Consider the following 23,074-nt stretch of genomic DNA (forward strand, 5'->3'; position numbering starts at 1 on the left):
CTACACAGTCAAGTGTAATATGGTCAAGTAGTAGACACTGGACAGAAATAGTATGTACTAAGTATTCGGATGCAGCGCAACTGACGCTACAGACCTATTAGAGCAGTGCCAGTGGGTGGGATTTCACTCTTGCGGTATCAGCATGGTAGATGGAACAGCGAGGTGTCCGATAGGCGGATATCAGCGGGAGTGGTCAGCGAAGCTGGGCATCGTGGTGCACGGTGGGAGTTGCTGTCTTCAATCCACAAGCGCCAAAAAGTCTTTTTATGCCTTTTCTCGTTCAACACGGCACCAAATTAGATTTTATTATTCGACTACCCAATTTCAATACATATTCATGCCTCATCCACCGGTGAAATGCTCCTTTAATGAAACGTTTGAGATTATTGTAAAATAGGCGCGATACATGCCTGCTAACCGAGATCCTATCATACTAATCTTCCTTGCTCTGAATTGGACGATATTTAAATGGGTTTTTTAAATATCGAAAATACATACGTTGTGCAAAGGAATAATACGTTGTGCAAAGGAATAATGCACGCATAATGCAATAATAATGCTAATGAATAGGCCTAATGCACGGAACAAACGTGTAACTTCAATGCAGTTTAATAGAGGATAGACAGCTGACAAATTACCATTTAGCAGACGCTTTTATCAAAAGTGACTTGCAATACTTGTACATTTGTCATAAGAAGTGAAACGATATATCGCTGTCAGTGACAGTGATAATGACAGCTGTGTTTTCTGTTCAATAGTTAATGAGTGCAACATCCATAGTGATTTTGATACAAAGTGATGATAAGCGGGAGTACTTATAGAAAATATTTGCGATCTAGAACGTTCGTATTTAAGCGGGAATCATTTTCATTTGCTCTCCATGCCACCAATCTAACCAACCAATCGCGTGTAGTCATGCTTTAAACAAAACACGTTTTTGAAATCGTCACATAGCCTACACAAACTAATCGAAATGACAAGGGATCTCTTGTCTTTTATCCCTCTATTCCCGCTATTCCCCACTATTCACGGAGCCTGAGGTGAATCATTTTAAATTAAATAGTCTAGATAGATAGATAGCCTAGTCAAGTCTTTATTAATACCAAACGACACAAATCGTAGGGAATTCATTAAGGTGATTCTGCTCACACAGGACTGTAGCCTACAAGACCATAGAACAAGGGAGACAAGTCTGACTGCACATACACAAAATACATCACATTAAAACTACACACGTTGATAGATGGATAGATATAGGCCTAGAGAGAGACCTACATATTATTTGCATTGCGGAGCCAGCCAGTCCTGTCCTCCTATGCAAATTAGCCATGTGGGCCAATGTCAATTTGTTTGACGAATGAGTGCAGATCATGATTTGCAGATGCATATCAGTGAAACATATTTTAACTAGCCTACTACAGCACGCAACGTTTTTTTGTTCTCGGTAATTACATTTTAGGATATTTTTTTGATACATATATATATTGGAGGGTAATCACTGTCCTACTTGCTGTCGAAGCACTTTATCCAACAAGCAAAACCGTCTCTGCAATATGGCCAAAGTGTATGGGAGTTCACTTTTTGATATGGGTGTCTGTACCAAAAGCATACGGCTCCTTTAAATGCGTATGCAAAATAGAATTGTACGTCATGAGCGACAAAAGCGAACAGAAATATTCGCAGCGATTTTTTATGAGCGACCAAAGCGTCTTTGCAGCGCACACTCGGCAACAGGAATTGCTTTACGACAGTGTCACTCATTCAGAAAACAGGAAGTGCTTTACAGCAGTGTGGCACATGTATTCTACTGGGTAACCCATGGAAACAGATACGTAACATGGAGTTTTGTTTGTACGCGTGGGTAAGTTGAACTAGCTGAAATTAGAAATAATAACAATGCATAGCAATATAAAAATAACATAAATTAAACAGTTGGCTCAGCCGTGTAGTGTTAAAATAATGACGCAGTATCTCTCCATGAGGAGAGCTTTGTGCCAGCGTTGCGTCCAGAAGCTCTACCAAAGTAATGGTGATTACTATTATTATCACCCTCTGTGTCATCATACGGCCAGGGAGCCAACAGCTACGGACAGCTGGGAAGGGGCGACGCGGAGGACCTGTCTGATCCTCGGCGGCTAGGTCCGGGTGCTATGCCCTCCGTGCCGCTCCGGGTCCTGCGGGGAGGAGGCGGCCACACGGTGGCTATCACAGGTGTGTGTGTGTGTGTGTGTGTGTGTGTGTGTGTGTGTGTGTGTGTGTGTGTGTGTGTGTGTGTGTGTGTGTGTGTGTGTGTGTGTGTGTGTGTGTGTGTGTGTGTGTGTGTGTGTGTGTGTGTGTGTGTGTGTGTGTGTGTGTGTGTGTGTGTGTGTGTGTGTGTGTGTGTGTGTGTGTGTGTGTGTGTGTGTGTGTACTGAATATATATGTGTGTGTGACCTTTATCTTTACGCTCTTGATTTAAACCTGATTTAAATGTGTCCCTCGCTGTTGGTAGATGTTTAGGCCACGTGTTGTGGCGTAATACAGTGTTGTGATTCCAGAGGATGGGGAGGTGTGGTCGTGTGGGCAGAACCACAGGGGGCAGCTGGGGCTGGGCCACACGTCAGACCTCTCCACTCTCCACCCCGGCCCCGCCCTCAAGCAGAGGGTCGTCAATGTGTCCTGTGGTTGGGATTTTACCCTTTTTCTAACCGGTGAGCCCTCGTTTTATATGAATGACGGAACTTATACAGTAGGCCTACTTTATTATAACAGCACTTGCATGACCATTCATCCATTTCATGACTGGGTTTCTAACAATGCAAGCTTAATGCAAATGGGTGGAGTGTTCCTTTAAATGTATGTGATAAATCCAAGGTGGGGATTGGGGGATTATCACTGCATGTGACCTGTTAACAAGTAACCCTGTAACCCTTCTGTAACCCTGTTAACCAGCCCGGGATAGCATTGACGTTGATGTCAACCTCACCGCTAGACCCCACTTAATCGTACACACTGCAGCCTTAAACAGTGATGGCTCTTAGCGCAGAACATGGCATGGGTTACCAACTAGGTCCAATGAACAGGAATGTTTAGTACTAAATGCAATATCCAGTGTCCAGGAATGACATTCGGAGCTGTTTTCTTGATGTTCTTTTGTGTTAATAGATTGTGGCCAGGTCCTGACATGTGGATCCAACGCTTTTGGGCAACTGGGTGTGGCCAAAACAAGCACCCACTCTGCAGAGCCAGTTCGCGTTGAGGTAAATTGCATGGCAAGCCTGATGTTAACTCAACTCAAGTTGTTTAAACAAATGCATTGAATAATAACGGGTAACCGGGCCAACATCAAGTCATTATATGACACGTATGGCATCTGAATGTCCACAGAGCCTTGGCGAGCCGGTGGTCAGTGTGGCAGCAGGACTTCGACATGCACTCGCTGTCACCGGTGAGCTCCCCTGCACCCCTTCAGTCACACCTAGAATTAGTTTGACCAGGCGTTATTTCCTGACTCTTTGCCCGTACTTCCTGCCCCCAGACAGCGGCTGTGTGTACCAGTGGGGGTTAGGTCTGTTGACCCACGCCAGGAGAGCAGTAGGCCCAAACTCAGTCCCGCTGCACTTTAACTCCCGGGTGCCCGTGCGTGTACCGGGTAATTTAAACTTGGTTTGATCAGAATCTAAAATAAGTATATAATTTTCTGTACCCATGTAATCATGTAACCAAAGCATGTGCTGGTTTCTCAAGGTTTTGATCATGTGACCGCACGTACAGTAGCTGCTGGATCTGCCCACTGCGTTTGCCTTACAGGTAAAGGCTTGTATACAACGATCGTCGCACCCTAGTGACCGTGTTATAATTCATTCTATATCCTACTCGGAACCATTAAGAAATTCATGGTGTTGTGCTGTGTAGGTGGAGGTGATGTGTTTCTGTGGGGCAGTAATAAATATGGACAGCTAACTACAAACGACTGCTTTTCAACCTTTCCTGCTCTTCTCAACCGCTCACTATTGGACGGAGAGGCTGCCACTCACGTGTGGAGCGGCTGGACTCACCTTGTGGCCAAAACAGGTGTGGCCAAAATAAAACAAATGTTTTTCATCATTTAGATTTAGTTTGTCTGTGAAATAAATGGTGTTCTGGTGACTTTCTTTCAGAGAGTGGAAAAGTGTTCACATGGGGAAGAGGGAATTATGGACAGCTTGGAAGAACAGAACCAACCAATCACAGTGCAGTACTGCAGTCAGATGACTCTCCAGTAGTAGAGGACGTCAAGGAGGTCTCGTTTCCTGGGAAGGTTGACGCCCTTTATGGGGCCGAACAGGTATATGTGACCCTTTTAAGTGTGATCTACATACTCATTATCATCAGAATAAAGTTCCTGGACAGAGAGGTCCTAATGTGAGATAATAGCACACAGCTTTAAAGCATTAGAACAGCAGTAGAAAACTAGAAATTGCATTTCCTGCAGAAAATGCGGTGAGTGCTGTAGTACACAGTGAGGTTGAAAATATTTTTTAATAAAGCCACATGGATTAAGACATAAATAAACGTTAAATGGCTTGAATCAAGTGAAGGGATTTGAACAAAAGTTCAAAAGTCTAAATGAAGTAAACAATGTAAACATGCACACCATTTAAGAAAAAGTAAATGGTTGGAAACAATTAAAGTTACCGCTGAATGAAAAGCGCAAAGCATTGCTAAAATTGCAGAAATGTAAAATGAATTGAACTGAAGAATCTGAAAGTGTGTGTGTGTGTGTGTGTGTGTGTGTGTGTGTGTGTGTGTGTGTGTGTGTGTGTGTGTGTGTGTGTGTGTGTGTGTGTGTGTGTGTGTGTGTGTGTGTGTGTGACTGAATAGAGAGCCGGTGCGTGATTAAAAGTAGCTCAATAACCGCCCAATCTGGCAACACTGACAACAAAACCTGTAAAGAAGCACGCGATTCCAAGCTATTCTGAATATTTTAAAAGGGTTAGGATGGAGGAGTCTCTAGGTGAAAATTTGAGGAAGGAGATAGGTCCCAAAGTTTGTAGGGAATAATAAAGAAAGAAAGAATAAAACGTATGAAGAACAATAGTTGAGCACTGCGTGCAGCACTCAACTAATAAAACCAAAGCACACAAGAGTCTGGGATGCGATGGGCCTATTCTGCAGCCTTTCATGAGTGCAGTTCATGCAAGCCACCAGAGGGCAGCAGACACCGACGGCTGTAGAAACCTGAGGTTGAAGAGTGAGGCGTCTCTCTAAGCTGTAGGCTCAAATGGCTCCTCAGTGATGTACTAACCCGTATGATGGGGATTGCACATAGCACCGAGCAAATTGTCCCCTTACCCCCGGCCCCCCCTAGTGAATGGCCTCTCCCCTCCCCTCTCCCCATTATGAGTGAAAGGCCCAGGGGAGTGTTGCTGTGGACCTGTGGTGTGAGCTGCATTGGGCTGTTGGGAGTTTACTGCCTTTAAAGAGGATGTCAGGGATGAGCCAGGACACAACGCTGGCCCTGTTCACAGATCACTGGTGCGTGTAAGGTAGCGGAGCTGCCTTGCGCACATAAAGCATGAAAGAAGATGGACTAGTCCGAGTGCACCATGAATCTCCTTGCCCAACGCCCTCGTACCACGATATGCACTCCTAAACGCCCACTGTCAGAATCTAGAAAAAACATATTTCCTACAAGGACAATGAAGAGGGCCTTGGTTATCATGTCTGGTCCACTCATGGTTTAGAAACCCATGTTTATTTGGAGTGTGATACAGCGGCCGGCTGCATCACCCTTGGAAGAAAACGCTTGAATCATAGATCCTTTATCTATATATTTATATAGCACTTGGCCACTGCTCAGCCACAATGCTCATTTAATTAACTTTGAAGGCAGCGTTCAGACTGGCGCGTTGTAAACAAGCAGTGTGTGTTGAAGGGGGTTCGTTCAGCTGATACAGCCCTCAGCGTCAGATGGAACAGCTGTTGCTGAGCAGTGAGTTTCAGATGAGATGTTGGGCAGATTTGTGGTAGAGCTAAAAGCGATGGATCATTTTTGAATATCTTGAATGGTGCTGCTTGCAATTTGGTTCTGTATTGTGTTACTTATCACCCAAACCTTATTGTCTCTGCAGATTGCTTGTGGGTCTGAGCACAATCTGGCCATTGTAGGTAAGTGCAATGTCTCACAAATGAACAATGTGCGCTTTGCCAATATCCATTTTGAGTGTTGCAACATCTATCTTGGCTACAAAATAAATGTACTTCAAATTGGTATTAATTGTCATGGACATTTTCCAGGATTTAAGTGCATCTGATGTATGGAAAAAGAATGCAGTCATGGCCTTATTGCAGTTATTTTTGCACTTTGTTTTGTTTTCCATCCCTCTACCTGGAGACAGATTGCTTAGGTGAAAAAAACTAAAGGGCTCTTGGGCCGGTTGCACCAACTGGGCGTAAGCCTGGTCGTAACTACGCCTGGTCGTAACTTGGCGTTCTAAGTCCAACCTAACCGTTACGCCGGTTGCACCAACTGGGCTTAGCGTTCTTTTCACTAAGACCAGGCGTAAATCCTACGCCTGGTCAGGGGCAGGCGTAGAGTTGAAATTCCAGGCTGTTTCTATAGCAATTACATCCAATCCAATGCAGCATTACCACCATCCTTGCAACGCTTCGCTAAACTGCATTTCAAAGCACAGCCGGCGATATGATCAGTGTTCACAGATCGACTGCCTGTCGGGAAGATATCGCTGGCCGATTAGTCCGTTCTCAACTTATAATCAGTTGTGAATGTTGTTTTAACTATGTTTATATATTTTATACAGGCCGACACATTAAACAAATCTCTCCTACAGAAACATTCCCGTCTAAATGCCTGCTCGTCGTAAACCAGACATTACAAATACATATTTTAATTATATTCGTTTGCAGTGTTTTATTGTTAGGCATTAACACAATTGATGAATGACAATGAGTGAACGAATGAATTATTTATTTCGGTGTCCAACAGCATGTCAAATAAAATAGTAAACAGCTGTTGTCACGAGGTATCCTAGCAACGCGGTGATATGCGCATACCATGGAACATTCACATGGCCGCGCATGGCTAAGACCGGGCGTAGTTAAGACCAGGCGTAAGTCCCGTTGGTGCAACCGGCGTTAGTTCCATTCTAACGCCAGGTCGTAACTAAGACCTACTTAGCAGTTACGACCAGGCTTAGTTACGCCCAGTTGATGCAACCGGCCCCTGGTCTTGTGTGTCATTGATTAGTTTGCCTTCCGCTGCTCAATACATCTTAAAGGGGTAGTTCGGAATTTTGGACATAGGGCCTGGGGCCTCATTACAGAAACTTCCTAACTCTGAAATCCTATCCTATCTTGAGATAGGAAGGCATTTAGGGGTTTTAATATTACAGAAGGAGGTTTCCTAACTTAACTTAGGAAGAAATCCTATCTTATCTTAAGATAGGAATTTAATCATTACAGAACTATCCTAAGTTAGGAATTTCTTAAGTTAGGCTCCCTAAGTTAGGTGGCCATACACCCTGTCCTAAATTCAAAATAACTGAAAAAAATGGCAGCAGCACTGCTAGTGGGTCTGCTGTGTAACAATGAAGACGAGGACGAACATAACAACAGAAACGTGATGACTGAAAGGCTACTGAGACCGCATAATGACGTGTTACATTTTCCACTTTTTCTTTATGCTGTCCACCGTCATAAGTACCCCACAAACCGCGGAGACAGCGTCCGACACCTCTTGCCATCTGTTTCCTTTGATCTGCGACGTTAAATTCTGGGAAAATTTGCTGAATAAAAGACTTCTCCTTTCGTCCACCGCCACAACTAATGCCTCCAGCTCGTAGTCTGTAAAGTTGAAGCCCTCCTCTTCTTGTTTTCCATTGCAATCCCCGCCATGACCGTATAGTACTGCTACAAGCTTGCCGTTATTATTAACCGTTATTAAAGCCTTATATCAATCTCGTGCACATGCTGTGCGCTAGCCTAGCACGAGCAAACTCTGCAACTGGAAGGACTGAAATGTGTCAAACTGTCTCCAATGATAAACAACACTAACTTGGGAATCAGGCCCTATGTCCAATACTCCGAACTACCCCTTCAGGATGATACTGATGATCTCAGACAAAGTCCAAACCCCTCATTAAAGATTTTCAGGATTGTTAAGGAGGTGCTGATGTAAGAAACGGCTGGTGTTTGGCTTGGAACAAGGCGTTCTTTGAATAGCTTGTGGCTCTCTGTATCCAGCGACCAAACGTAAAGCCTGGGGTGAAGCAGCGTTTTATACTTACCGCTACAACACCAGAGGGAACACTAATCCTGGAGCCTCTATCCTGGAGGTCAGCCTCTTGCTCGCTGGGCTATGTTTCAAGAAGTAATTTACATCAGAGAAGAAGATTGGTATCTTAGACTGAGGCAATTATCTGCACATGCCCGTGAAAAGAAAAATCAACCACACACACATTTACAGGCACGTTGTTTTCCAATCGAGTTTTTGGAAAGCAGTCACACAAACTGACCACTTTGAGCCGTTGGGCATCAGACATTTCTACACAAGTAAATTGTAATTATTCTCACCATTTTACCAGATCAGGTTTGAACAAATTCTATATCCACCTAAAAAAATCGGTTTGTTTGAGATTAGCATTTTCTGAAGCACTATTCCTATTTTTTCATGTTCATTAAAGTTTCAACACTGACCTCGTTCTCCACATCAATGTCAACCCAGGAAAACCTCCTTAAGTCCGGCTGGCTTTGGAGGTATTTGAAAGCCTCTCTTGTATGACACCAGCTGCAGGTACAACACCTGTGGGCCCACTCTGCTGTCTGCTGTGACCTGTGTCCCCACTGGACTGGGACCTGTTTTATTTTTATCTTGAGGACAATCACTGATACGATCCCTGCTCGTGCTTCATAATGGCCATCCCCAGGAGACGCACCGCTCCGTGCCTGCGCCGCTTCCTTCCATTCAGCCGAGCTCCGGGTCCAATCAGAGGAGAATCTGTGTGAACCGTGTGTGCGCTCCCTTCCTCCCAACATCCTGTTGGCCTCATGCTAAATCAGGGGTTCTCAAAGTTTGGACAGCTGAGGGCCAAATTAGGAACCCAAAATTTGACTGAGGGCCACCAAAGGAAAAAAAATCTGGCGGGAAACGCCGTCAGCATCCCAGTGGTGAAAAAAAACATTGCACGTGGACCTCTGAGAGTGAGGTCCAGTGAGGAAGGTTTCTGCGGGCCGCCATTGGCCCGCGGCATGGGCGGAGCTTGGGGGTGGCTTTTGGGACTGAAGCTCTGAATCTCGCGTCAAAAGCCTCTTTTTCACCTCTTGAAAGTGATTTATTTTAATTTTGAAAGAAACAACACATGGAAGCAATGGAAAAATGCCATCTCTCGTTTGGTTGTTTAGAATGGTTGCAAGGAAACCGTGACGTTTTCTAAACATTCACGTCTCTCAGCAGTCTTGTTAAAGTAGCCTCAGGGTGTGTAACAAACATTACCATGGACATTAGTAATTATTTTTCTAAACCAACATCCAGGGATACGGTAGCAGCTGCAGCCCCTGCCAATGACCTGTCAAATGTTTCAGGTCAATGAAAAATTACCTTGATGTGCGCTGGCCGGGAGCAGTGGTGCTAGTGCTAAATAGCCTGCATCGGCTAGCTAGGCTGCTATGATAATTACTCCTTTCACACAAAATAGATTACCAGTGTTGTTTAAAATGTCAGAAATCCGTTTTTCTGATTGTGATTCTGTCTCAGCCGATATTGTACAGTGTTGTGTGTTACCGAATGTTACCTTAAATTAAATGGTGAGGTCCACTGAATATCATGAAGAGGTACAAAATATCCATGTCTGACATATCGGTTATTTTAAGCTCAAACTTTATTAACGATTTAGACAAGAAATGTACAGATATCGCGTTGCTGCATTCGCTGTTTGACCAGCAGCCAACATGTTAACGATGTTACAGACGATGAGTGGCTGGCCCCGTGCCCACTACCTCCGTCAGTTGACCGTTGCCCATTGACTTTGAATGGGGACGGACGCGCAATGCATTGTGGATCCGTCCGTTCAGTTGGAGCGTTCGCCACCGTCAGAAAGTTGAAAAATGTTCCAAGTTTTTCGGCAGCGACGGTTCCGTCATCCAATCAGATCGCGTATGCAAATTTAAGCACTGTGACACGACTCGGGCTCTGAAGATACTGGAAAGCGGGAAAGCGGGTCATCTTGCCTCGCAACAAGCAGGAAGAAGCGGGAAGAACCCGGCGAAGCGATTTGATTGGCTGACGGATGCCTCTGCAAAGACTACTCCCCCATCCGTCAGCCACGCCTTCCCACGTCCGTTGACTGACGGTGCAGTGGGCACGAGGCGACTGTCTTGTTTACTTTCAGCTTGCGTCCAAATCCACGTTCATTAAACTTTGACCCCTTTTTAAATGAGTTCCAACAGAGTGATAGATGCGGACAATCCTCTAAAACAATGTAGTACTTATTTGTGTGCACATGTATAATACTTCAGTGCATTATCATTATTATTTTAAATTCAAAAAAATTAAAATGATAATGCACTGATATTTTAGTGAGTGAGTAGGCCTAATGATGTTGTTAATCTTGTTTCACAATACTTTGCATTTGTAATGTTTTCTTTCCATTAAATAGAATTGCGTTATGGGAGAAACCTTTCAGTCTCTTCCTTTTTCTTTTTAAATAAAAAATAAAAATGGCAATTACCTTGACAAGGCACTTTGAATCTATTGAAAGTTAGTCTCAAATTATAAGTCTAAATGTTCCCATTGTAGTTAACATAAAATTCTCTAGAAGTCAATAGTTAAGTGGTTATTGTTTCTTTCCATTAAATAGTATTGTCTTGAGCAGGCTCTGCAACTGAAAATGTAGGCTATGAATTAGAAGAGATTTAGGATTTGCCAATGTCCAGCGGGTCACCCTAAAATGGACTAGAATGCAGGAAATCGCATTTTAGAAATTCAAATTTTTCTGAGGGAGGACCCCCAGACCCCGCTCTGGGCTAACCCCCGGATGTACACAAAGTCTGCCTCCGCCTCTGCGGGCCGCACTTTGAAAACCAATGTGCTAAATAAATAGAAAAGGCATCAGAACCGGGTTGGAGGGCTGAGAGAAGAGTGCTGCTATTCCTGGTGCTGAAGTAGGACAGGCGAGGGAAGCGGGGAGCAGGGGGCGAGGGGTGAGGGCGTGAGGCAGCCGAGGGCTATCTGTTGCTGCCAGCCCTCCGCCCCTCTGCCAATTTACACCTGAGAGAGTTGTCTCCGCCGCCGCCGCCCGGCGCAGAGTGGGCTGGCGTCACGCGGTGCGAGAGGCATGCTGAGATCAGACGGTGCGCGGCGCTAGGCTCTGCAGCTCAGCCGATACAGGCCCCGGGTATCCGCTGTTTTTCCGCTGGGTATCCGCATCTCTTATACGTTTAGATTACCCATACTGAAGCCTTAAGGAGGAACGGCTGAGCCCACAAATGTTAAACAATACTCACTTTATTTAAACTGATGCTGGTTTCATGGTGTCCGCAGTGATCAGCTGTGGCTTCTGTCTTGTTTACCCGGCGATGGCCTTGGATCTTCTCTGAGCTTCTTTTCTTTCTTTGTCACACCGCTTTGTTGTGCGAGGAGCATTTGTGCAGGCTCTGCGTTGCCATGGAAACACCAATGTGCTGTATTCCAGTCAGCGTGTCCATGAATTAAGCCTTTCAAACACTTATTTTTTTCTTACTGACGAGAGATTTCAATGCGTGTCATTGATGATAGTAATCAGGATGTTAACTGAACCCTTTCTCTGCCTCACCCTTTAGGTACAGAATAAACCAATGTTTGTGTAATGCATAGAAAATGGCTGGCAGTAATTCACGTTGACATAAGCTGCTGGCGTGACATCTTGGTGGTTTCTGCAGAAAACATATGCGTTGGTTGGCAGCCCTAAAGCCATCGCTATACCATTATCTTATAGAACCAGCCCTTGATCTTATAGAAAGAACCGGAAACCAAGAAAAATTCAGAAACGTGGAAAAAGAAATGCACCAATTTAAAAGGGCACAACTGTGCAACAAGGATAACTTGAAGATGTGTTACCCTTGAGAAAGCAGGCTCCCTTCTGTTGCCATGGCGATGCAGCCTATTAGGTAACTGTGTTGCCATGGCACGTGTCTCCTCAGTGATGCAGACCTGACCACACCCACTAACAAGCTCACCAGCTGAGAACATGGAGAGCTCCGTTACTGGGCCGGTGTCAGCGCTGTGCATAGTGAGAGGGGCGCTCTGTTTGATTCAAAGCAGCTGGATTGAAACAGGTTGTTACAGGTTATAGGCTAATGATTGTTGTGTATTTTTGTCCGGGCTCACAGTTTAGAAGCCAAACCTCAGACTCCTGGCTAACCAACACTCTGTCTGCTTCTCAGGGAACCGTCTCTTCTGCTGGGGCTGGAACGAACACGGGATGTGTGGCGACGGCTCACTGACGGATCTCCCCCGGCCGCAGCCCGTCTCCGCTCTCAGGCCCGTTGTGATTGGCTGTGGAGCGGGCCACTCTTTGGCCCTGTGCGCGATGGAACGGTGATGGCCGCGGTAATCTGAAGCTGGCCGTGTGCGATTATCGAACATGGAGCCCATCAGAGAGACGTTAATGGCACAAAACAAACGACTCCAAAGTAACTTTGCAACACTGTGCTCGATAAGGTTGACCTGCTGCAAAGGCCTTTTTGTGTGGGAAGTCTCACACAGCATAAACACTCACTGGTTCAGCTGGAGGGGGCATTATGTGAGGTGTGGAATGGACCATTATGTCCCTTATATCATCCTTTCAGTTTGATGGATGTGATGGGAGAGGGCGGCTTTGGCCGTTCATATGCCCCCCCCCACACCCCTTCTCATTGTTGGCCTGCCATATTCATCTTCTCCAATTGAGCAGGGCAGTTATGAATGGTTGGGGGGGAGGTTGAGCAGAGGTGGGAGAGGGTCCATGTTTTATTGCGGTGATCTTCAGTGTCAACCGCAGTCAATCTAGTGGTGGTCCACCCTCTGTACTGGGACTCTCATGGCCATGGTGATTTACTGCCAATGTATAGACTGACTGTAGGCGCTGTGCTTTCTCTGGGCCTGCCAGCTGTCATTAGCCCTCGTCACATTTGATGGATATGATGACTGTCGGTCGAAAGGCCCTCCATCATATGGAGTGGTTTATGTTTGTAGTAAACATTTTATCTTGCATGTCTTGCATTTTTACATGTGCAATATTGTTGAAAGCATTTTCACCATTGAGTTCAATTTCAAATTTATGAAAATGCCAATTTATTATTTGCTTCCCGGAGTGGTTCAAGAGAGTTAAGTCAACACTTGTTGAAAAAGGATGACGTCGGTGTAGTTTTTATTTTTCACTATTTATTGTACAAGCCTGAAATTTCATTGGTCAGAAAAAGTCACAAGAGAAACCCTTAACAACAAACTGATTGAAACGAGCACTTAAACACCACCTTAACTAACTTCAAAAAGCACGGTGCTCTGGAAACAAACAGTCTGACGTTCCTCTAAACGGCACACATTAGTCAGCCACCGCTAGAGAGATCAACCTCATCAATGACCCGTTGCCACGGTTTTTCTCCTTGTCCTCCGCAGTATTGGTCGGTTACCAGCTCCCTCCCTGCACTGGCTCTCAGTGGCACGCCCACATATGTGATTCCTGTTTGCATACTGATCTTATTCTGGGATGTTGGCAGTGTGTTGCAGTGGTTTGATTGAAACGTTGGTCCATGACCAATCGAGTAGCTCTTTCAAAGGCACGAGCTACGAGTTAGCTTACAGTGTGTGTGTGTGTCGGTGTTGATATGTCCTTTGGATATTGAAGGCAAATCGGGGTCTCCGTGTAGGCTTGTTTGCCCATTGGGTAGGCCATTTGTAGTGTTTCAGCGATGATATGAGTGAATGGTTTATAAATCAGTACATATTTAAAAAATCTTCAGTTAGTCGTGTTTTTCAAGTGGAAGGGTTTTGAAAAACAGAGGCACTTCTCCAATGTATTTATATTCTGCAATTGTTTTTGTTGTTGATCAAATGGGAGTGCATAAAGAGCAAAACAGGCCAATTTCACACGATTGTCGGTTAAAAAAAGGTTATGTATAATAATTACAATGGCAGTAACTGTTATTGTCGTCTGAAATAGACAAGAATGTTAAAATGTCAACATCTAATTCATGTTGAATGTATATTTGCTAAACAAACAGCATATTAGGTCATGTAAGAATACCAATATTAAAATCACTCCATTTTACTGCCTCACAAATACTGCTATTATTTAATTAGATTAAGTACAACCTCTATTTCTATTATACCTATTCAATGCCCAACCAACGGATTAAGATGTGAAAGTTCACTAGTGCAAAAAAGCATATTTGAATATAACAAAAAAAGTGCAAGTTAATTTCTTGTTTTCTACTTTCAGGCGGCCATGAAGTGACTGGTATTCTAGGGTGATGAACACTGAGCAACTGTACATTGTTAAGCTTCATTTTCTTTTTTGCCTGAAGATGCACACATATAGTTGATGATCACGCAAAACATTGGTATACACAACTTCAGCACACAAAAGCAGATATAGAAATATACAGCACTGGCACACACCAAAAATGGCACACAAAGTTACAACACAGTAACCAGTCACAGATACTGATCTACGTAAGGCTTGACAACAAAACTCTCTGCTACATCTATGCTGAGTTTGGGATGTACAGGTTGTCAATGTTACACCCCTTATCCAAATACTGAGACACACACACACACACACACACACACACACACACACACACACACACACACACACACACACACACACACACACAGTCCCACACTAGAGCTGTATTAGGTAGGGGCTGGGCTGTTATGGGTCATACACATAGTGGTCGGTACACCATGGTTCATTACACAAACTGATTCTGTTGCTGGTCTGCTCCGTGGCGCTCGGTGGGTCTCTATAAACATATAAACAAATGAAACAATAAAAACAAAACAACACAAAATAAATTATTACACCGATGAACGTTTGAATAGCGACATTTGATGGGGGTGACGGAGCGGGTGGAGAGGGTGGAGGGATGGACGACCAGCCCGTTGGTCGCGGCGAGGGGAGCATACTGGCGTTGGTCTCTCATGGTAAACGTGGGGTTTACCATGTCCTCCCCATGCTGTAGGCCTCAGACCAACGCGTGGCCGTCTGTGTGCGGAGGTCTACGGTACACAGGGCGGTCCACATGCTGCTCATGCTGTTCTACAGGTGGAGCTACCGAGAGGTCTGGTGGTTCATGCGTTAGTGTGCGCTCATGCTCTCACGCCCCCCCCACACACACACACACACACTCTGCCACTCCCTGGAGCTGCACCGTGGCGTTAGTTGGGTTAATGGTTAATGGCGGACACTGGCCAACCGTGAGGAGAAACCAGCTCCCACTGGTTTAGCGAGCCGAAGTGTACCCTTGTGCTGTTGAATAAAAACACATTCTAAAACACCCGTTGTGTACAAAATTTATTTCATGCATGGAACTTGTATTTACATATCTTTTTTTTCTTTCAATACTGTTGCATAAATGTAAAATACATGCATTAACTTTTTCCAAAGAGTTCACATCCCCTAATTAATTGTATTCTTTTTATTATTGTTTAACCTTAAATTGCATTGAGTTCACCTGCATCTCATTACATAAAATCTTCACAAGATCATTTTTTTATGTCCATTAATTACCACAGCAATAGACAAAACTCATGAATGTAAAAACAATGCTCAAACAGAATGAGATATTTTATGATTTACTCAAGCTATATTATAGTCGTTAACATTTTTTATGTGTCATCTTACAACTTGTTAAAGTGCCAGAAAAGACGTGTGCATATATAATGGGGTGTTATCAAATGTCTGTATGTGACGTATTGATGCTTGGGATCAACACAGCGGTCAAATATACCCTTTAGGAGACATAATATTTCAGGTCAATATTATGGTTGGTGTCATTGTTGGCTCTATAGAGTTCCAGGCTCCATCTCTCCTACTGGCTGCTTTGCTTAGGAACACAACCCTCCCTGTCAATCCAGATATAATCGGTTCATAGACCTCAACTTAAAACCTACCCTTGTGACATCCATGGGATTAATTATTTTGATCAAACTGTCAGAGGATATGTATGTGTGATTGCACCACATGCAATAAAGCACTCATTGCACTGTTATGAGCACAAGATTGAATATGTTGATGCTACAATGTGGGCACTCATGCTTTCCCTCCTACATTCGTTCAACAACTCGTATGTCCTTCCAATATATGAAGGCACAGCACAAATGTAATGGTCAAACATTGTTTCAATTGAGAGAAGTCACTGCAATGAGCGCAGTGTTTCTCGTGGCTGGTTTGTAATACTGTCTTAAAGTGAGTGAGTGAGTGACGCTCATAACAGCGCCAGTTAGCTTTATGATAAAACATGTTCAATGTGGCTATTTTTTTTGTTGAAGCCCCAGTCAAAATATACACATTCAATTTGTATAATATTTGGGGGAAAGGCAAAGGATGGTAGCTACATAAAAATCTTCTGCTTTGATTGAGTCTCTTTTGTAAAGCTGTTTCAAAATGCATAAAATGAAGATACTCCTTTGAATGAAAACAAATTTAAAAAAGTTTTTTTTCCATACAGTTACTGCAATACAGTGAGCTTCTGGAGCAACATATCATGCGGTTCATGCAAACGGACAGATGTTCCTCTGTTGACATTATATTATTCATCACTAGTATCAGTAATTGCCATCATTTTCATTTTGCATCTTACATCAAGAACATCGTGTTCATAAATTTGGATTGCCACTCATTTAATAGCAGTTCTTGTCTTGGTTTTTTTTGCACTCATGGAATAAAAACGTCTCTACTTTGCAACATACAAAGCACTTTGGAGAAGTTCCCTTAACAGCTGGCAAAAGTATCCCTCAGATACGTTTTCAAAGCCACATATTGTTATTGTTCAGCATATATATGTATATATATATAGATATATATAAATAAGCAAAATGAGGGGGTGTCACATCTTATGAAATCGTTTTCTTTCACAAGTGTTTCAATTAGCAGATGAGATCTGAAGGGTTACAGGCTGAGACAGCGAGAGATCAAAAGCAACCGAGCATCAGGCAGAGAATAGAGATGTCAAAGAAGGAGATGGGGTCTAGACTCTACTGAAATGACCCATGCAGAGTGGCACGATGACTCTTTATGTCTTTATAAGTCGAGGTTGGGATGACACCCAAGGAAAAGGGCCAATTGGGGGGAACTCTAGCAAGGGTCGGATACAGAGTTACTGGATGGAGGTGGCGGTTGAAAAAAAGGTGCAAGAACGAAGGTTTTCCAAAGAAAACGATTTAGACGGGAAAAGGTTGAGGAGAGGTGTGGCGGGGATGAAAGCTCACACCTGAGTCCGCTGCATTGTTTCTGTGGGTCAACCATGCTACATAATGGATGGGATGGGAGAATGTGAGTGTTGCATTAGACAGGGCGGGCTGCAGGGCAGGGCGCACACCGAGGACACTCCTGAAGCGTCCTCGCTCATGCCAGACATGCTGTTAAGACTCCAAGGCTTTTCATAACCTTTGGTTGGAAAACAGAGAACGTTCTGAGTACACGGCTGCCACCGCAACGCTGCTGCTGCTGCTGCTGCTGCTGCTGCTGCTGCTGCTGCTGAATCCATGAACACAATGGCTCTGGCGCTTTCATCTTTTGATTAGGCTACACCTGTTGCTTTCTTGGTTCTGACTCAAAGTAAACAGGTCAGCACAGACTTGGTATTTCTATATATATAAATGTAGATGGTTAGTCTCCATGCGTTTGAGTGCATCAGGAGTCAAAAATAAATAAACAAATAAATATAAAATAAAACAGACTGCATGCACCAGGTGGTATTTGGGATGGTTTCAGAGTTTGACACTCGTTCTTTTTTTAGTTCCAGAGGCATGGGTAGATCCTACAGCAGGGTCACTCTGTATGCAAAAATAGATGTGCTTGTTGCACATATGTAATCAAAGTTCAACTAAAATACACATTTCAATGTGCTGCTATGGGTGTGCTTATGGGTTCGGAGGGGGGCTGTACAGCTGACATACCAAACCTCACACTGAAGCCTTTTCTAGAAGGCAAACGAGTCGCCGTGTTTTTTTTAATCCAAATGTTGTTTTTTCTCCTTCAACCTACAAACTGTTGACTTGTAAACAAGGTGGTTTTAGTCAGCAGTGCTGCTGGTGTCATTAGAAGGATGCCACTGGACAAGCGGCCATTTTGTTTCCATGTGTGTTGTGCTCCTAAACCATCCTGATAACACCGTCCCAAGACACACATGCATCATTATGCAGCAGAGCAACGATTCCCTGGTTGGGGAGTCAAACACATACACACGTCGCTGACCACGTGTAGCACACAAATACCTCCGTAGGCGTTTAGAACAACACATTGTTGTTTATATAAAACTCTGAAAATATTGTTTCTTGGGTTTCTTTTTCTTCTCTTTTACATAAATAAATAGTGGTAAGCAATATGAATGGATTAAAAAAATATATCATGTCGCTGGGGAACACTCCTTGGTTAATCTTTCTGGCGATTGTGCTTGGGCTTGGGGTGTTCTAAAGACTGGGAATATGTGCGAATTGTTAGACACGGTATTCATGCGACCGATGCGAGGAGAGGGGAGGACGGGGGAGTCGAGAGAGGATAAAGCTAAACCGAGGTTTGACGTTGTGGTTCATGTGTGTTCATGTGTGTGTTCACGTGTATGTGTTCGTGTGTAAGTGTCTGTTGGGATTAATCGAGGTGAGATGCCTCGCCAAGATGAGAGAGGGAACATGCAAGAGAGAGAGGGAGAGAGAGAGAGAGAGAGAGAGAGAGAGAGAGAGAGAGAGAGAGAGAGAGAGAGAGAGAGAGAGAGAGAGAGAGAGAGAAGGGCGAAAGGGAGCAGCATCCCGTCTATGGTGTCAGTGCCTTACGGTGGCCTGTGATTGGCTGTTACTGTACGTACCCCTCCTCCCTTTGCCCCCGGCGTGGCTGGGCCGCTCCGCCTTGGGCACCAGGTAGCAGGGCCGCTCGCCGTCGCTGGGGTTGAAGGTCTCCTCGGGGGAGACGGCCTGGTCGATGTGGGGGCAGTCCTCGTCTGCCAGAGCCGCGTCGGCCGCCTCGCCGTTCAGCTTGGACTCTGGGGGGCCGGGGGGAGGCGCGGAGGAACAGACACAAACAGGACTCGTTGGGGGTCGGCTCGGCTCAGGAGGTAGAGCAGGTTGACTTGGAACCGGATGCTTGCTAGTTCGAGCCAAAACAGATCCATCCCTCCAGTGCGGGGATTGTCTTGAGTCGAGAGGCTGAGCGTCTTATATAATTATTGACAATGCACTCCAAAATACCATGGTCTACCATACCAAGTGTACATGTGGAAAGACATAGCAGCGGTATTTCATTTAGCTGCCTCATAAGTCATGACACCATGTTATGCTCGATGTGTGTATAAAGCGTACTCACTATGCTGCCAGTGATATATATATCTTTCATCTCCAATGACAATACACCGAATGTGAAAGTAAACCCACAGTAATGTGTTTTTAATGCCCTCTGCACGATTGTTGCGTTGTGTACATGTATTCCGCTATCCTTGGAATACATGTGATGTATTCCAAGGATAGCGGGTCCAGCCGTGGGCCTTAAGAGGCAGGGTGAGTGAGTCACTGCGCTAAGAACTGCAGAATCAATAGCTGCTATCCTCAGGCCCATCTTTACGTTCTCCCATTCAGCATCAGAGATGCCAGCCATCACACTGTCCATTGATTCATCAGATACGTGTTCATTTGTTTAACCCGACCCCTGACTCATCCATTAGCGTAAGAAGACCAGGAGACCGCCGGGGCGCGCTCCCGCACCAACACCACACAGAGGGGCCACATGAGCTCTGAGCTCTGATCAAAGGGTCCTACCTTGGAACTTGATCTCAAAGACGTCGTCGTGGGCGATGGGGCTCTGGTGCTGGGAGCTGATGCTGGACTTACAGTAGTCGGGCGAGCCGGGCCGTGGGGCCCGCGGGATGTGCTTGTTCTTCTTCTTGGGCAGCTTCTGCTTGGCCATGGCCAGGGAGTAGTACATCCCGAAGTTGTTGACAATGACGGGCACTGGCATGGCGATGGTGAGCACCCCGGCCAGCGCACACAGTGCCCCCACCAGCATGCCGGAGGTGGTCTGGGGGTACATGTCCCCGTAGCCCAGCGTGGTCATGGTCACCACCGCCCACCAGAAGCCGATGGGGATGTTCTTGAAGTGAGTGTGGTTGCTGGCGTGGGGGTCGTTGGGGTTGGCGCCGATGCGCTCGGCGTAGTAGATCATGGTGGCGAAGATCAGCACGCCCAGCGCCAGGAAGATGATGAGCAGCAGGAACTCGTTGGTGCTGGCGCGCAGCGTGTGGCCGAGCACGCGCAGCCCCACGAAGTGACGCGTCAGCTTGAAGATGCGCAGGATGCGCACAAAGCGGACCACGCGCAGGAAGCCCAGCACGTCCTTGGCCGTCTTGGAGGACAGGCCGCTGAGGCCCACCTCCAGGTAGAAGGGCACGATGGCCACGAAGTCGATGATGTTCAGGGCGTTGCGGATGAAGTCCAGCTTGTTGGGACAGAACGTTATTCGCATGAGGAACTCGAAGGTGAACCAGGTGACGCAGACGCCCTCGATGTAGGTGAGGAACGCCACCGTCTCCATCTCGGAGTAGATGTGCTCCACCGTCACATTGTCCACCGTTTCCACCTCGGTGCGGTTGATGATGGGGTTGAAGGCCTCGTGGGTCTCCAGGCAGAAGGTGGTGATGGAAACGAGGATGAAGAAGAGCGAGGCCAGAGCAATCCACTGAGGAGGAGACGGGGTTGGAGAGAGAGGAGGAGGGGGGAGGGGGGGGGGGGGGGGGGGGGGGGGGGGGGTGGAGAGTGGGGGGAGAAGATGAGAAGAACATGAAGAAACCTGAGAACAGTAACACCCACACACACACACACACATACACACATACACAGACACACACACACACACACACTGTAATCAAGCTCAGATGCCTGGTAACGATTCCTAGCAAGAAGCACTGAGATGAATCCATTATCTGAGACTATGAGGGGACTACTTTGGTAATGACATTGAAACACAATGTAACCCCACACTCCCTCCTACCATAACACCCCCCCCCCACACACACACACACACACCCTGCCCATTCAGTATACATGTGCCCACTTATTATTTGGGTCCATGTTCCCGCCCTGAGCCTTGGTTCGGAAGGCTCACTGTACACAGGGGATGTGAGCGGTCATTACAGCAGGAGCCTCTCCTCCCTGGCGCTGACTCAAGGTCAGGCCGTGTTCAAACGCTGCCTCACAGACCGTACCCACCTCCCAGAGAGACCTGATCGGAGTCTCAGCAGGAGCGCAGCGCGCACAGAGCACAGAGCACAGAGCACAGAGCACAGAGCAGCGTCCATTCAAGGGCCTGTTGACTCAACTGTCGGCTGTTGGAAATAAGTATCCTGATCAATGGATCATGCGTATTTATGGACAAACTGATCATGAACTCCATATTTCATGAATAAGAGTCAGTAACCCATCCTCCATACATAGAGCTGCTCTCCTCTCAACTGCTCCCATTGGAATAAGGAGCTTGTTTGGATGTATGGGGGGGCGGTCTTCTCCGTGGCTATAACTCACATGTCAGCGTGCCAACCGGTGCTCTGTGGGCTAATGAGTGCGAGTGAGGACATGTTATCTCTCCATCCATGCTGTAATTGCATAATGGGATCGGAGGAAGGCGACCAGAGAAGTAGTGCTTCGTGCCAGGGCAAGTCAGGGCTTGAAGAGGTGAGAGGCTTGTATGCTCACACTCACACACACACATAAACAGGGGCTATGGAGTTAGATTCATGCCAAAACCCCGCACACACGCAAAACGTGTTTTGCTCACGCATAACGTGTTTTGCTCACGCATAACGATTCACACGCACACAAAACGTGTTTTACTCACGCAAAATGATTCACACACACGCTCAGTGTGGTTTGCAAATGCAAAACATCATTCACAAACTAAAGCATTTTGCTTCAGAAACAAATACAGTATGTTTTACACAAAGTACAAAAAAAGTACAAAAAATCCTTCAAGTACACAAAACAATTCTACAAGTACGGAACACGAAAGCTGCGCGTGGATCGGAATGCATTTGCGCACGGATCGGATCGCATTTGCGTGAGGAACAGCAAGGCGGAAAATTAGTGCCAAAAGTCACGTGACAAATAAATGTCCTGTTATTCACACTACACAACAGCAGGTGGCGGTGTTGAGTCAGTTTAAGGCCGCCAGGACGATCTTTTTTCTCCCCAAAATCTTTATTTGATGCCGGCCAAACTATGCGACTTGCCGCCCCTTTGTCACGGAATCGTACGACACGGAGAAAAGCTAGTTTGGGAGATTAAATTGAACAAAATGAGCGGCCAACAGGTGAGTCCAATGGAAGTGTCGCCACTCTGTTTTGGCATCAAATAAAGATTTTGGGGAGAAAAAAGATCGTCCTGGCGGCCTTAAACTGACTCAACACCGCCACCTGCTGTTGTGTAGTGTGAATAACAGGACATTTATTTGTCACGTGACTTTTGGCACTAATTTTCCGCCTTGCTGTTCCTCACGCAAATGCAATCCGATCCGTGCGCAAATGCATTCCGATCCACGCGCAGCTTTCGTGTTCCGTACTTGTAGAATTGTTTTGTGTACTTGAAGGATTTTTTTTTGTACTTTGTGTAAAACATACTGTATTTGTTTCTGAAGCAAAATGCTTTAGTTTGTGAATGATGTTTTGTATTTGCAAACCACACTGAGCGTGTGTGTGAATCATTTTGCGTGAGTAAAACACGTTTTGTGTGCGTGTGAATCGTTATGCGTGAGCAAAACACGTTATGCGTGAGCAAAACACGTTTTGCGTGTGTGCGGGGTTTTGGCATGAATCTAACTCCATAAGGGGCCCTTGCAGACACACGCACACACACACACACACACACACACACACACAC

The 23,074-nt window shown here is 45.6% G+C and overlaps 2 protein-coding genes across 4 annotated transcripts in view; one reads left to right on the top strand and one right to left on the bottom strand.

Annotated features, from left to right (window-relative positions):
* The first annotated feature begins 1,639 nt into the window (after nt 1–1,639).
* On the top strand, nt 1,640–15,622 carry sergef (secretion regulating guanine nucleotide exchange factor). 3 transcript variants are annotated; one of them, XM_056598376.1, is made up of 11 exons: nt 1,640–1,861; nt 2,073–2,211; nt 2,538–2,690; nt 3,145–3,239; nt 3,367–3,427; nt 3,518–3,631; nt 3,727–3,789; nt 3,895–4,053; nt 4,140–4,306; nt 6,093–6,129; nt 12,400–15,622. In XM_056598376.1, exons 1-11 carry the CDS (start codon nt 1,838–1,840, stop codon nt 12,555–12,557), a joined length of 1,170 nt encoding a protein of 389 aa, XP_056454351.1. In that variant the 5' UTR covers nt 1,640–1,837; the 3' UTR covers nt 12,558–15,622. The 3 variants fall into 3 exon arrangements, with proteins under 3 accessions (XP_056454351.1, XP_056454353.1, XP_056454352.1); XM_056598378.1 differs by lacking the exon at nt 12,400–15,622 and adding an exon at nt 8,768–12,383 and having other exon boundaries at nt 1,659–1,861; XM_056598377.1 differs by lacking the exon at nt 12,400–15,622 and adding an exon at nt 7,682–8,758 and having other exon boundaries at nt 1,659–1,861.
* kcnc1b (potassium voltage-gated channel, Shaw-related subfamily, member 1b) overlaps nt 13,364–23,074 on the bottom strand; it is a 13,354-nt gene continuing 3,643 nt past the window's right edge. The window contains exons 2-4 of the mRNA XM_056598381.1: nt 19,967–20,882; nt 19,024–19,197; nt 13,364–14,961 (exon numbers count right to left, since the gene is read on the bottom strand). Of these exons, the coding sequence (XP_056454356.1) occupies nt 14,852–14,961; nt 19,024–19,197; nt 19,967–20,882 (1,200 nt within the window). The 3' untranslated portion in view covers nt 13,364–14,851. The remainder of the gene's footprint in view (nt 14,962–19,023; nt 19,198–19,966; nt 20,883–23,074) is intronic.

This window comes from Gadus chalcogrammus, chromosome 9, assembly GCF_026213295.1.
Source record: "Gadus chalcogrammus isolate NIFS_2021 chromosome 9, NIFS_Gcha_1.0, whole genome shotgun sequence".
Classification (NCBI taxonomy): domain Eukaryota; kingdom Metazoa; phylum Chordata; class Actinopteri; order Gadiformes; family Gadidae; genus Gadus; species Gadus chalcogrammus.